At 47.8% G+C, this 15,815-nt stretch overlaps 1 protein-coding gene across 6 annotated transcripts in view; it reads right to left on the bottom strand.

The window, feature by feature from the left end:
• LOC119858648 (lipase member M-like) overlaps positions 1-13,001 on the bottom strand; it is a 30,531-nt gene extending 17,530 nt beyond the window's left edge. Inside the window, exons 1-4 of one of the 6 annotated variants that reach the window (XM_038409771.2) lie at positions 12,407-13,001; positions 10,323-10,464; positions 2,427-2,541; positions 752-950 (exon numbers count right to left, since the gene is read on the bottom strand). In XM_038409771.2, the coding sequence (XP_038265699.1) occupies positions 752-950; positions 2,427-2,541; positions 10,323-10,464; positions 12,407-12,510 (560 nt within the window). In that variant the 5' untranslated portion in view covers positions 12,511-13,001. Of the gene's footprint in view, positions 1-751; positions 951-2,426; positions 2,542-10,322; positions 10,465-10,597; positions 10,652-11,167; positions 11,270-12,296; positions 12,333-12,406 lie in introns of those variants that run through there. The other 5 variants (XM_043518926.1, XM_043518929.1, XM_043518928.1 and 2 more) reach the window with 5 other exon arrangements.
• Between the last annotated feature and the right edge of the window lie 2,814 nt (positions 13,002-15,815).

Genomic DNA, 15,815 nt, shown 5'->3' with positions numbered 1-15,815 from the left:
AAAAGGCTTACATGCATTAATTACAATAGTCCAGCTACATTAGAATGTACATTAGTAAATCTCAAGTTTGTTAGCTAAGTAAAACAGAAACGGTTCAATGACTAAGTCAAACCATTTAGAGGTTTGGGTTCTTTGCCTCACTTCAGAAAGTAAGGCAGCTCTGTCTTCAGAGATCAAGGCAGAAGCATGTCAGCTCAGGAGACCTGAAATTAGTGCAATGTGCCAGAGCACCAAGCCATGGGCCTTTCCCCATGCCCATGAGGAGCTACAGACAGGAGAATCCTTCGGTCTCATACCAGTTTTGATACTTTGACTCTGAATAGGTGTTTTTTCCCCTCATTTGCTGCATTGCCATTGGTTGTCCATGCCACTTTATCCTGACTCTCGCCTATCACTGCAGCCCTTCAGCTGCCCAATCTCACTATCACTGTCCAGTGTGCTTCTTATCTTCCTTTTCTTCCTCCTCCCCTAACTCACTTAGTATCCGCCTCCCTTCCCTTACACCTTCAGTCCCTCCCCACCATTCCTCTCCCACACTTCAGCCCCAATGAGTGCCCTGTGTCTTTTTATCATATTGCTTGTCATTGTAGGCCACCTCCCCCCCCCGTGGGTCACTACCAATCTGGGCTAGGTATCAGCTAATAATGTGAAAGGGAAAGACTCCCCTATCCCATTATCTATCCCCCAGCCCAGCCAGTCTCCAAGGAGCCAGCCAGTTCCATTTTTAGTAGTTCTCAATAATTCACTCTACCTGAATTCCCAGAACTTTTGTTGGTCAGGTTTAAGTGTCTTGTGTTTTGTAGACCAAGTGTTCCCTCTGCTGTTTCCCATCCAAACATCAAAGCCAGCATCTGCTAGCACGAAGCCCAGGCTGTTGTTGTCCAGGTTTGAAATCCAGTGAGTAGCATCTCCTAGGATTGGATGTTGCAAAAACACTACTGGCTTTTGCCCTGAAAAAGAAGAACATTTTATTAGGGTACGGCAGTAGCTGCATGGTAGTGAAGGTTGTGTTACAGAGTTTGCTTTAACAGGATCTTATTTTGTAAAAGTCTCATTGAAATGGCAAAAACCAAAACATAGAATAGAAGTGGAGCATGACTGGGTTTTTCATGTTGATTTGATGAAAAGTGGATCGATAGAGAAAGAATAATAAGAGCTCAAAATCACTTCTTTTAGCAATTTCCGACTGGACTGTGTCACTTTTTGCACCCCTTTTGCAAGAAATCTAAAGTTCTGGGATCTGTTCTTTGCCCACATTGTGACTCCTCATGTGCCAATTCCAAGAATAAGAGTTATACATTGGTACTTTCTGTCTGTGGAGTATTTTAGAGCTTTGGAATCAGAATGGCAAATTTGTGTGACTTACAGAGGGGCAACAATTTATTAGTCTCTAAGGTGCCACAAGTACTCCTTTTCTTTTTGCAGATACAGACTAACACGGCTGCTAATCTAAAACAAATGTGAAAGCCTCTCCCCAAATATGCCTGTAATCTAGGGGAAAGGTCCTTGAGTGGGAGTGGCCAGGAACGGGGGGGGGGGAGCTGGGGCCAATGGGAGCTGGGGGGGCAGTGCTTGCAGAGAGGGGCAGCACACAGAGCCATATGCTGCCCACCCTTGCTTCCCCCCTCCCCAGGGCCACAGGGGTAAATTGGCCCCTTCTGGGAGCGGCGTGGGGCTCGAGTATGCAGGGAGCCTGTCTTAGCAGCAGCCACGCTGCACAACTGGGAGCCACCAGAGAGAAATACTGCCCGGTGGGAGGCTGCATCCCAACCCCCAGCCCTGTACCCCCTCCTGCACCCCAACACTCTGCCCCAGCCTAGAACCCCCTCCTGCACCCAAACTCCCTCATAGAGCTTGCACCCCTCACCCCCTCTTGCACCCTTGCCCCAGGCTCAGCCCAAAGCCCCCTCCCACACTGCAAACCCCTCGGCCCTATCCCAGAGCCCACACCCCACACTCCCTCCCCCTATCCCAGCCTGATGAAAGTGAGCGAGGGTGGGAGAGAACAAGTGACGGGGGGAAGATGGAGTGCGTGGGGCAGGCTTTGGGGAAGGGGTGGGGCCTAGGGGAAGGGGTGGGATAGATCCTGGGTTGCCCTTAAATTCAAAAAGTGATCTTGGGCGTAAAAAGGTTGGAGACTGCTGCCATAGAGAGTGCAATTCTGTGTTAGCTCTCGGCTTTGCTCTTTAGTACAAGCTAAAGACTCATGCTTTTAGCAGTGGAGGTTATCAGTTCTATCCCAAGTTTTGATCAAGATGGTGTCTATATCCCTTATTAGCATCTTTGAAGGTTGAAAACTGTTTCGTTGTGGCAAAGAAATGGGCAGAAATTGTATTGCAGCTGCATATACTTGAGTGCAATTTAGGGGACTGTTTTTAGAAACATGGGCCACCAAGCCTTCCTTACTTCATACAAATAACTCATACCTGTGTTTCCACGGTTCTTCCCGCCAGGAATTCTGTTAACGCTAAGGATATAGCCATCTTCTGTTGTAACTTCATATTCCTCACTGGGGTATCCATGGTACCTGATAATTTCAGTCTGCAGGGAGCCAAATAAAGGCTTGTTTATATAATAGTATATATATATAAATTAAATTTCACATTGTGTGCACGCTGAGGTCTCTTGAAGGAAACATTGGTCCCAATCCACATGTCATCTCGAGCTGTTGCTCAACACAGGAGGGACAGGGAGAAGGTGCCACCTTTGTGCTCTTCCAGTTCCCAGGGCTGCTGAGGACTGGTTCATTTCCCACGAGTTCTAATTATGCTAGCGGGCAATGGCCCGAAAGCGATCACTGAAGCACAGCAAAGCTCTGAGCCCTCCTTTTAATCCCAGGGGAAAGAGATGGCCAGGAAGGGCTGTTGATGCAATATGCTGTAACATCACCATAGAAGGGCACCTGTGATTCACCTGGGTAGTGCAGCCTCTACACCAGTGGTCAATCCTAGAGGATCTCCCAGTCTGTTGCGATCTCTGGTGGCATAGCGGGGCTGCCGCTAAGACAGGCTCCCTGTCTGCCCCGGCCCCACACTGCTCCTGGAAGCGGCCAGCACAGCCCTGAAGCCTCAGGGATGGGGCGCAGGGCAGGAGTCTCCCTCCATGCACTGCTCCTGCCTGCAAGCACTGCCCCCGCAGCTCCCATTGGCCAGGAATGGGGAGCTGTGGCCTATGGGAGCTGCGGGGGCAGTGCTTGCAGAGAGGGGCAGCATGTGGAGTCCGCCCCGTCCCTCCAAGGCCACAGGGCTGTGTTGGCCCCTTCTGGGAGCGGCGTGGGGTTGGGGTAGGCAGGGAGCCTGTCTTAGAGGCAGCCACATTGCATCATCGACTGGGAGCCGCCGGAGGTAAGTGCTGCCTGGTGGGAGGCCGCATCTCAACTCCCAGCTCGGAGCCCCCTCCCGGAGCACCCTGAACCCCCTCCTGCACCCAAAGCCCCAGCCCTGACTCCCCTCCCAGAGCCAGCACCCTACCCCCTCCTGTACCCCAACACTCTGCCCCAGCCAGGAGCCCTCTCCTGCACCCAAACTCCTTCCCAGAGCTGCACCGCTCACCCACTACTCCACCCCAATCCCCTGCCCCAGGCTCAGCCCAGAGCCCCCTCACACACTATAAAGCCCTCAGCCCCAGCCCAGAGCCCACACCCCCTCCTGAACCCGAACCCCTACCCCCTATCCCAGCCCAGTGAAAATAAGTGAGGATGGGGGAGAGCAGTGATGGAGATGGGGGGGGGGGGAAGATGGAGTGGGTGGGGCAGGGCTTAAGGGAAGGAGGGAAGGGGCAGGGTAGATCCTGGGTTGCCCTTATATTCAAAAAGTGATCTTGGGTGTAAAAAAGTTGGAGACCACTGCTCTAGACTATACAAGAGTCAGATTTCAATGCTGCATCCCTAAAAATGATAAAGAATTACAAGCCATTCTAAATTTCTAGGATTAGATCATCAGTTAAGTTCAAACATCGAAATCAAGAAACTATTGATATATATATACTGTATTTTAGATTTTTCAGGAGAAGTCATCACCATACTGCTGGTATTTAAGTGTGGAATGTATTAGGGAGTTGACTAAGGATTAAATGATACAGCTGGTTGAGTAGAATTAGACTAATATGTTCTTTTCTGATTAATTTCAACCTTTCGGACATCTGAATAGTTGAATCCTTCGTGTGGTATTTGATCAGCGCCAGAGATGGGTCCAATACTAGTCAGCTCATATATTTTGATTTATGAAATTGATCAAGTGATATATTCACCAGATACTTTTCTACAATTTGACTGCATCTATTGAACATTCAGCAAGCTATTAGCAGAAATGCTTTTCAGTACAGGGCTTATTTTCAAACAATGCCATGCTAGCTGGATTTGCGGATAAAGAGCCAATAAAATGTTTAGTAAAAAAAAGGTGAATAGTGCAATAGCCTGACTCTTAGACAATTAATTCTCCCTTCATTCAAAACCCTCTTGAAAAATGAGAGAACAATAGGTTCCCTGGATTCTGGGAAGCAACATTCTACTTTTAAAATGAGACAAGCAGCACAATGTGGATATATTTTCTTGTTATGCAAGCTTTCTATATAGCTTTAGGAGCTTAGTGTTAAAGATGCTCTGTTAATGCTACAGTGCATAATAATACCTTTGCAAGAAATGCATGGTCTTTTAACTTGAAAAATAATGTAACAACTTATTCATAAAACTGTCCCCTTTAACCTGAAACAATTTAAAAATGGTCCAGACAGCAGTTTTGTAGTTGAAAGTAGCCTGTATTGTCAGAACCCACTTTTTGAGGAAAGATATTTACTTCCTAGACACTGTAGTGAGCATCCATGTTACAGAGGAAGGGTGTAATTTATTTTAGATTGGAAAATAGTCTCCACCAACTCTACTGGGGATCTGGCTGTCTGGCAGTCAAAATACCCAAAGCCAAGTATCGAGCTCCTGAAATTCCTTTCCTGTCCCAGTGTACCAGGCATCTCCTCTCATTCAAATCCCTTCTCAGCCCCCAGCAATTCCCACAAATACCAACCCTTGTCAGAGGAAGCAATCATCACCACAATATTAACACCCTCTAAGGGTATGTCTACACTACAAAATTAGGTTGAATTTATAGAAGTCTTTTTTTAGAAATCGTTTTTATATAGTCGATTGTGTGTTCCCACACAAAATGCTCTAAGTGCATTAACTTGGTGGAGTGCTTCCACAGTACCGAGGCTAGCGTCAACTTCCGGAGTTCCTATCCCACAGTTCCTGCAGTCTCTACCACCCATTGGGATTCTGGGTTGAGATCCCAATGCCTAACGGGGCAAAAACATTGTCGCGGGTAGTTCTGGGTACATGTCATCAGGCCCTCCCTCCCTCCCTCCGTGAAAGCAATGGCAGACAATCGTTTTGCGCCTTTTTTCCTGGGTTACCTGTGCAGACACCATACCACAGCAAACATGGAGCCAGTTCAGCTCAATGTCACCGTATGTCTCCTGGGTGCTGGCAGACGTGGTACTGCATTGCTACACAGCAGCAGTTCATTGCCTTGTGGCAGCAGACGGTGCAATAGGCCTGATAACCATAGTCATCATGTCCTAGGTCCTCTTGGGCACCTTGGTGAGGTTGGTCAGGAGCGCCTGGGCAGACATGGGCACAGGGACATAAATAGGAGTGACTTGACCAGGTCATTCTCTTTCGTCCTGCTGGCAGTCGTATTGCACCATCTTCTGGTGAGCAGCCAGGAGATAAGGATGGCTAGCAGTCCTAGTGCACCTTCTGCTGCCAGCCTAAGATGTAAAAGATAGATGGAATGGATCAAAACAAGAATAGACCAGATTTGTTTTGTATTCATTTGCTCCCCCCCTCCCTATCACCCTCCCTCTGTGAAATCAACAGCCAGACAATCATTTCTGTGAGGTTTGTCAGGGGCATCTTTAAAAGTTTAATGGAGATTCAGTCCTGCCTGGAATACCAGGGGAAGGGATAGCTCAGTGGGTTGAGCATTGTCCTGCTAAACCCAGGGTTTTGAGTTCAATCCTTGAGGGGGCCATTCTGTGTGACAGTTGTTTTTGTTTCTCCTTGATGTAAAGCCACCCCCTTTGTTGATTTTAATTCCGTGTTGTCAGTTACCCCTCCCTCCGTCAGAGCAATCGCAATCGTTCCGTGCCTTTTTTCCGTGCCGATGCTATATCATGGCAAGCAGGGAGCCGCTCAGATCACTTTGGCAATTACGAGCACATTAAACACCACGCACATTATCCAGCAGTATATGCAGCACCAGAACCCGCCAACGCGAAACCAGGTGAGTAGGTGACATCAGCGTGGTGACAAGAGTGATGAGGACATGGACACAGACTTCTCTCAAAGCATGGACCCTGGCAATGTGGGCATCATGGTGCTAATGGGGCAGGTTCATGCCGAGGAATGCCAATTCTGAGCCCGGGAAACAAGCACAGACTGGTGGGACCGCATAGTGTTGCAGATCTGGGACGATTCCCAGTGGCTGCAAAACTTTCACATGCATAAGGGCATTTTCATGGAACTTTGATTTGCTTTCCCCTGCCCTGAAGCACCAGAATACAAAGATGAGAGCAGCCCTCACATTTGAGAAGTGAGTGGCAATAGCCCTGTGGAAGCTTGCAATGCCAGACAACTACCAATCAGTTGGGAATCAATTTGGAGTGGGCAAATCTACTGTGGGGGCTGCTGTGATGCAAGTAGCCAACACAATCAAATATCTGCTGATATCAAGGGTAGTGACCCTGGGAAATGTGCAGGTCATAGTGGATGGCTTTGCTGCAATGGGATTCCCTAACTGTGGTGGGGCCATAGACGGAACCCATATCCGTATCTTGGGACCAGAGCACCAAGCCAGCAAGTACATAAACTGCAAGGGGTACTTTTCAATAGTGCTGCAAGCACTGGTGGATCACAAGGGGTGTTTCACCAACATCAACATGGGATGGCCGAGAAAGGTACATGATGCTCGCATCTTCAGGAACTCTGGTCTGTTTCAAAAGCTGCAGGAAGGGACTTTCTTCCCAGACCAGAAAATGACCATTGGGGATGTTGAAATGCCTATAGTTATCCTTCAGGACCCAGCCTACTCCTTAATACCATGGCTCATGAAACCATACACAGGGAGCCTGGACAATAGTCAGGAGCTGTTCAACTACAAGCTGGGCAAGTGCAGGATGGTAGTAGAATGTGCATTTGGACGTTTAAAAGTGCGCTGGTGCAGTTTACTGACTCGCTTAGAGCTCAGCAAACCAATATTCCCATTGTTATTACTGCTTGCTGTGAGTTTCACAATATCTGTGAGAGTAAGGGGGAAATGTTTATGGCAGGGTGAGAGGTTGAGGCAGCCAGACACCAGGGCAGTTAGAAGAGCACAGGAGGGCATGCTGCGCATCAGAGAAGCTTTGAAAACCAGTTTCATAACTAGCCAGGCTACGTTGTGAAAGTTCTGTTTGTTCCTCCTTGATGAAACCCCCACCCCTTGGTTCACTCTACTTCCCTGTAAGCTAACCACTCTCCCCTCCCCTCCCACCTTTGATCACCACTTACAGAGGCAATAAAGTCATTGTTGCTTCACATTCATGAATTCTTTATTAATTCATCACACAAATAGGGGGATAACTGCCAAGGTAGCCCGGGGGGACGGGGGGGTGGGAGAGGAGGGAAGGACAAGGCCACGCTACACTTTAAAAACTTAAATTTAAAACTTATTGAATGCCAGCCTTCTGTTGCTTGGGCAATCCTCTGGGGTGGAGTGGCTCGGTGGACGGAGGCCCCCTGCACCGCGTTCTTGGTCATCTGGGTGCGGAGGCTATGGAACTTGGGGAGGAGGGTGGTTGGTTACACAGGGGCAGTCTGTACTCCAGCTGCCTTTCCTTCAGCTCAAACATACGCTGGAGCATATTAGTTTGATCCTCCAGCAGCCTCAGCATTGAATCCTACCTCCTCTCATCACGCTACCGCCACCTATCATCTTCAGCCCTCTCTTCAGCCTGACACCTCTCCTCATGTTCATATTGTGCTTTCCTGCACTCTGACTTGTCTGCCTCCACACATTCATCTGTACTGTGTCAGTGTGGGAGGACAGCGTGAGGTCAGAGAACATTTCATCGTGACTGGTTTTTTTTTTTTTTTTTTTTTTGCCTTCTAATGTTCGTTAGCCTCTGGGAAGAAGAAGATCCTGTGATCCTTGAAACACATGCAGCTAGTAGAGGGGGAAAAAAAAGACAGTGGTATTTATAAAGACATTTTATAGGACAATGGGTACAGTCTTTCACAGTAAATCTTGCTGTTAACATTACATACATAGCACATGTGCTTTCGTTACAAGGTCGCATTTTGCCTACCCCCACCACATGGCTAACCCCTTCCCCCACCGTGTGGCTAACAGCAGGGAATATTTCTGTTCCACAGGCAAACAGCCCAGCAGGAACGGGCTCCTCTGAATGTCCCCTTAAGAAAAGCACCCTATTTCAACCAGGTGACCGTGACTGATATCACTCTCCTGAGGAAAACACAGAGAGAGAAAGAACGGATGTTGTTTGAATGCCAGCAAACCTATGCTGCAATACTTTGTTCTGCAATGATTCCCGAGTACATGCTACTGGCCTGGTGTGGTAAAGTGTCCTACCATGATGGACAGAATAAGGCTGCCCTCCACAGAAACCTTTTGCAAAGGCTTTGGGAGTACATCCAGGAGAGCTTTATGGAGATGTCCCTGGAGGATTTCCGCTCCATCCCCAGACAAGTTAACAGACTCTTCCAGTAGCTGTACTGGACGCGAATGCCAGGGCAAATTAATCATTAAACATGCTTGCTTTTAAACCGTGTATACTATTTAAAAAGGTACACTCACCAGAGGTCCCTTCTCTGCCTGGCAGGTCCGGGAGGCAGCCTTGGGTGGGTTCGGGGGGTACTGGCTCCAGGTCCAGGGTGAGAAACAGTTCCTGGCTGTCGGGAAAATCGGTTTCTCTGCTTGCTTGCTGTGAGCTATCTTCCTCGTCCCCAAAACCTGCTTCCATGTTGCCTCCCACTCCATTGATGGAGTCAAATCACAGGGTTGGGGTAGTGGTGGCTGAACCCTCTAAAATGGCATGCAGCTCATCATAGAAGCGGCATGTTTGGGGCTCTGACCTGGAGCAGCCATTTGCCTCTGTAGTTTTCTGGTCGGCTTGCCTCAGCTCCTTAAGTTTCATGCGGCACTGCTTTGGGTCCCTGTTATGGCCTCTGTCCTTCATGCCCTGGGAGATTTTTACAAACGTTTTGGCATTTTGAAAACTGGAACGGAGTTCTGATAGCATGGATTCGTCTCAATCAGATCCCGTACCTCCCATTCAGTCCAGGCTGGAGCTCTTTTGCAATTCTGGGACTCTATCATGGTCACCTCTGCTGATGAGCTCTGCACTCACCTGCACTTGCCATGCTCGCCAAACAGGAAATGAGATTCAAAAGTTTGCGGGCCTTTTCCTGTCTACCTGGCCAGTGCACCTGAGTTGAGAGTGCTGTCCAGAGAGGTCACAATGGAACACTCTGGAATAGCTCCCGGAGGCCAATACCGTCGAATTGCGTCCACACTACCCCAAATTCGACCCAGCAAGGCCAATTTCAGCGCTAATCCCCTTGTCGGGGTGGATAAAGAAATCGATTTTAAGAGCCCTTTAAGTCGAGGAAAAAAAGGGCTTCGTCATGTAGACGGCTGCAGGGTTTTAATCGATTTAGCGCGCTAAATTCGACCTCAACTCCTAGCGTAGACCAGGCTAAATAACTGACTATGGTTTACAGCAGTATATGTTTGATCATATACAGGAGAGACTCCCACTGATTTCAGTAGGAGCTGGATCATACCTTAAGCACAATGTCTCATAGACATGCGAATCAGTGGCAGAGCTGGGTACAACATTTAGGAGTCTTGTACTCCAGTGCCCTAAACAGCTACTTGCCTGTCCTTTCAGCCAAAGTGAGGTGGTAGCAGCATCAATCTAACATGCTGTCTATTATGTGATTTTATGCAAGGTAATCTACTGTACACATGACTATAGCTTGTACTCATTGTGAATTGGACTCAAACTAAAATTTAATTTGGCATGCAGAGCATTATCAGTGATGTTGTATTAGTAATAATCACAGGTTTCAGAGTAGCAGCCGTGTTAGTCTGTATTCGCAAAAAGAAAGAGTACTTGTGGCACCTTAGAGACTAACAAATTATTAGAGCATAAGCTTTCAAGCTTATGCTCTAATAAATTTGTTAGTCTCTAAGGTGCCACAAGTACTCCTTTTCTTTATTAGTAATAATGCAATCCATACTTTAAAGAGAGAAAATTACATAACTTACAACATTCATAAAGCATTCTGGAACCACAGTGATCTTCTTTAGCATTTCTTCTCCATGTTTAGTGTTCCCCCTTATGAGTTCTTCTGAATATCTAATTCCTTGAACACATATGCCAAACATAATAAACAGCTGCATCTTGGGCCTGTGTGAAACAATTAATTTATCTGTTAATGGGAATGATATGAACATACTGTATCTCTCTGCTTTTAAAAAAAATGGTACTATTTACTTTTATAGCAAGAAAAAAGCCAAGAGTCTGACCTAGAAGTAAATACCTGCACAAGGAACAGCCGATTTAGCTCCCTGGCCTGAGGGAATGTGTGAAAGCAGGGCCTAGGGTGGAAGGGGCTGGGTTGAGGGGGTCAGAGCCAGCCCCAGCCCACCCTGTAAGGTAAGTGTCCCCTGGGGAAGTGGCGGGGCTCCAGCAGCTATTTAAAGGGTCAGGGCGGCAGAGGCAGCTGGATCCCCGGCCCTTTAAATAGCCCCTGGAGCCCCCGCTACCCCAGGGCTCCGGGGACTATTTAAAGGGCCTGCGGCTCCCCTGCTTCTACCATTTGGTCCTTTTAAATAGCCCCTGGAGCCCTGGAGTAGCAGCGGCGGGGCTCCGGCGGCTATTTAAAGGACTGGGACGTAGAAGCAGGGGAGCCCCTGGCCCTTTAAATAGCCCCCGGAGCCCCACAGCCGCTACCCCAGGGCTCCAGCCGTGGGGCTCTGGAGGCAATTTAAAGGGCCTGGGGCTCCAGCCACTGCTGGGAGCCCCAGGCCCTTTAAATTGCCCCCTGGGGAAGCTGGGCTGCCCCAAAACGGTGCACTGGCTCTTGCCGGTACACCGTACAGGAGCGTACCGGCTTACTTTCACCTCTGGTAAAGCTTCCGCTTGGGGAGGCAGTAGGCCATCTCTTCTACCTGTGGCACTGCCCATATTCCACCCCTGCTCTGTTCAAGACCCTGCTCCGTCCAGGCCCTGTCCCTTCCCCACTGTCTGCCTCCTCTCTTCCCTCCCCCCTCCTTGCTCACCCTGTGCACATCCCCTTCCAACCAAATCCCTGAACCTAAGCAAATTATGCTTGAAAAAAATCCTCCACTTTTCTGCAATTTCTTTGTAAAGAAAATGGAGCATGTTTTCCACTGTGCACCAGATGGGGTTTGTGAAGGCTGGATATGCAGAAGGTCCCTAATTAAAAGCACTAAACTTGGGAATAAAAAAAGTCAGTCATAGTTTTTTGATTTACCCTAAAAAGAAAAGGAGTACTTGTTGCACCTTAGAGACTAACAAATTTATTTGAGCATAAGCTTTCATGAGCTACAGCTCACTTCATCAGCTGCATTCCCTCTTTTACCCTGATAGTTGACATGCAGGCAGCCTGCAAATTGGCCTTTTCAAGTGCTCAGACCCTCTCTCAATGATCCTGGGGAACTATAATGGTAAGCAGCAGTTAAAGCTAATTGAGAAATCTCTGTCCTTGCTTCACACAATAAAACAAGGTGTCCGGCCTCACCTTCAGCTGGCATTTGCACCCTGATAGGAAGAAAATGGCTGGAATCAGACTGCAAAAGCTCATTTTCACTTGTTACACAAACAAAGCTTGAATGCTTCCTGTGTTTATTGTTTAAACAGCAAACACCTCAGGCAATGAATGAGAACTGCCAAGAGGAGTGGCTGCTGCAGCTAGAGATGAATCCTAGCAGTAAAATAAAGGCTGGCTGCTACAATAATACATGCTTAGCTCAAAGCACCAAGAAGGCAAAAAGTCTCACTGAGGCAGCATGGTTGTGCCAGCTTTATGTACCAGACCAGCAAACACAATATCCCCATGGGTGAAGGAACCAAATCACCAGCCCCATTCTCATAAGAAACTGACCACCAGGCAAATGTAATCTCCCATCCACTGAAAAGAGTTGAGTCTTATCCTATCAATGCCTCCTCTCCTCCCCGCCACCACGTTCCTCCTCCCTCTGCCCCACCTTCCTTACCTCCATAACCCTCTCCCCCCAGGCTCCCTCCACTCAGCTCTCTGCACCTCCCACAGCCCTGCCCATCGCAGAATTTGAACAAGTGAAGAAACCTAATTGCGACTGCTTACCTGTAGGAATGCTCTGAAGGGCTCTGACCCAGGTGGAGGTTATTGTTCAGCCTCAGCTGCCCAGTCCCACTTAGCTGGCCCTGGCTTGGAGGACAGGACAGCATAGGCTGCCTGCTGCCACAAGTGATCCAGCCCTCCCTGCAGAACACTCACTGACTGCACATATAGGATAAGGCTGCTGGCCTACCTGCGTCTTTGTCTAGTCCTACTTTGAAAAGTGATGATGGGGGTGGAGCCCTGCTCCCCCTCCCCTTCTGGCAAGTTGCTCCACCATCACACAGTGGGAGGAGGAGTCATCCCATAAAGTCCCAAATTGAAATTCTCCTGTGATCCAGGAGAAGTGCGTACTGCATGAACGAAGCATAAAGGTTTTGGAATTGTAAAAAACACTTTGCAAAATTGCACTTCTAAGCATTTTCCATTTGATGACCTCAAAGTACCTAACCAAAAACAATGAATTTACACAAACTCCTGTGAGGCTGGCAAGTATTATTATCCCTGTTTTTCGGATAGAGAAACTGAGGCACGTGCTAATTAAGTCCCCTATCTGCTGTCTTTTTAAATCAATGGAAAGACTCCCTTGAGATTAAGCCTTAAATGACAGGGTGCAATGTCACACTGGAAGTCTGTGACGGGAAGCCATTAATAGAACCCCAGATCTTCACATTTCTAGCTCTGCTTTCAACACCAAGCCGTGCTTCTTCCCTTAAATTTTACTTTCCATTATCTGGAAAACAAATGAGTCTCTTTGAAGGGACTCTTAATTGATTACTAAACTGGCTGTAGATGTAGGTAGTTGTATTTGTGGTACAGTAGAGTTCAGAGAGGAATCATCCAACAACCCTGATTTTGAAGGGATTCCTTGTTTCACACAGAAATTGTGTGATGAGTTTTATATGACTTGTGTCCTTCTAGAGAGACAAGGTGGTTCCCCCTGGACTATTATACCTGCCACCCATGAAGGTGGGTGAGGCAATAATATCTTTTATTGGACCAAATTCTGTTGGTGAGAGAGGCAAGCTTTCCAAAAGCCCACCCTCTTTTAAAAGTGGTCTGCCCTCCCACACCTTAGCTGAGTGGCTCCAGCGTCTGCAGGGCAGGAGGAATCCCACAGCTAGGCCAGCCAGTGAAAAGCAAAACCACTATTCAAACTGATGAGCTTATGCTCAAATAAATTTGTTAGTCTCTAAGGTGCCACAAGTACTCCTTTTCTTTTTGCGAATACAGACTAACACGGCTGCTACTCTGAAACCTATTCAAACTGATGGGGCCCTTTACCTCCCACTCCCCTGCATTGTACAATGCATGGTACAAAAAGCATCCCTCAACGAGACAACATTTTAAACTGAACAACTGGGATAGGGCAAGTGAGGGAGGGGGAAGGTGGGTGGAACTGGAGAGCAGTGAGGGGGAGGGCTGAGTGAACGGGGAGAGGGGGACTGCAATGAGTGAGTGGCAGGGGACGGGGGCCAAACATGAGCAGGAAGAGGAGAGGAGGAGGAACCCAGGGAACAGGTGGGCGTGGGGTTGAGGAGGAAACCCCACAAAGAGCAAGCAGGAGGGAGGCTGAGCAGGGAGACTCACTGGCTGGGGCCAACCGAACAGAGAGAGGGTGGAGGAGGAGGAAGAGCAGGGCGGGATGGGGAGGGAAGGAGGAAGCCCACTTAGCCCACCGAAGGAGCAGGGAGGGGGGACTAGATGGGGTGAGGGGCCAAGCAGGGAAGAGGGGGAAGGAACCGGCAAAGCAAGCAGCAGCACAGCAAGCTGGGATCTCTGGAAAGGAGGGTTGGTGGCATCTTGGAGATGGTGGTGTGCTGGAGAAAACTGCAGCAGCTGGGAAAGCATACATGACTGACATTTGAGATTGTATCTGTTCCATGCAGGTTCAGGGGCAGCTAAGCAGGCTATCTGCTACTAAGCCTTCTCAACTGTCCCAGAACCTGCATGAACCATAATAAAGAAAAACATCCAGTAGCATGAAAGGCAGGGATGGGAAGAGGCAGAGCCACCATGGCCCCAGCATTCAGTGTTTCTAGTACTTTTTGTATCTGGTACCTACACTGATGGGCACATCGGAGTGATTGGAAGAGTAAGAGATAATAAAGAAAAGAGCAGCATTTTTTCAGCTGAATAAAGTTTGCAGGCAAAGACACACAAAATATAACCCTACATGCAAGACAATGATACATCAATCATTACAAACTCATCTCATCAAGGCTTGTTGTGTGTTTCCAGGTTGTTCAGGTTCCCTTTATTGCTTCCAAAAACACTCATTAAAGGCTGGATTGTGGCTTTTATTACTTTTTTTTTTATTATTTTTTAAGTGTTTTGAAATTTTTCATCAAAAATGAAAAGAAAAATCAAGATGAGTTTTTGTGTGAACATTTGTGTTTTGGTCCAAAAACGAATTTTCCATTGAAAGAAATGTCAAATCTGCTCTACCATTTATGGCACAGCCCTACATGGGGGAAGTGTGGATCTTTCAGTACACATGAGGTGACTAAGCAGCTGCGTTACCATGGAACAGGTTGTGCCCCTACAGCACACCAGCCTGGATCTGCTAGCCCATGCACACAGGAGCAGGGCCAAGGCCCCATGTCTTCCCCTTCTCTGCTTTCTGCACCTGTTTGTGCTCCCCAGGGACTGCTTTTGTAGGAGGCCCTTGCATAGCTGCATGAGGACTGGCTTCTTGCATGCACCTCTGTCCCTGTGCAGCCAAGCAAGGATGTCTCCTGCTCTGACTCAAAAAGGCCAAGGGTTTACAGTATTGGCAACCCAAAGCTTTCAAAAATCATGACTCAAGCCCCTAACATTATGAGAGTCTTAAAAAGCATGAGATTATTTTAAAAAAACAATAAATGTGGAGTTATTTTTATTTGCTTCCTAGTTTCTGAGCCCTTGGGTGCACTCGATTCATGTTTTCAAGCTTTTCTCCACAACCATGAAGGGTAGAAAATTCCTTTTTTTAAACCAAAGATGGGATTCTTATGAAATTTTTTGATTCAAGAAGCAAATCATCAAACATTGCAAGACTCATGAGAGCTGGCAACACTTGACAAAGCCACTCCCAGTGGGAAGTCAGTCTAGTAAGACATGTGGGGAGGGAATGTGGGGGGAGAGGAGGGCAGGAAAGATGTGCAACACAGTTTCTACATAGGCTAATCTTTAAAAGAAACTCTCGGGCGTATCAAGATAACTTTCCAAAAGTGCTGAGGCAGCAATATCTTCCTGAGCCACCAGGCAACTGAATTGGAATAAAAGAGCTGTAAAACAGCAATGACCCAATCCGTGGCAGCACCAACACATATCACAAGCAGCCATGTGAGTTCCTCCCAGATTGGAAAGGAAGGAAGCCTCTCATGTTGACCACTGTTATATGAGAAAGAATACACATGTGCTATCTCTACCC

Source organism: Dermochelys coriacea, chromosome 7, assembly GCF_009764565.3.
Source record: "Dermochelys coriacea isolate rDerCor1 chromosome 7, rDerCor1.pri.v4, whole genome shotgun sequence".
In the NCBI taxonomy this organism is placed as follows: Eukaryota; Metazoa; Chordata; order Testudines; family Dermochelyidae; genus Dermochelys; species Dermochelys coriacea.
This window is presented reverse-complemented; position numbering and strand designations above follow the sequence as displayed.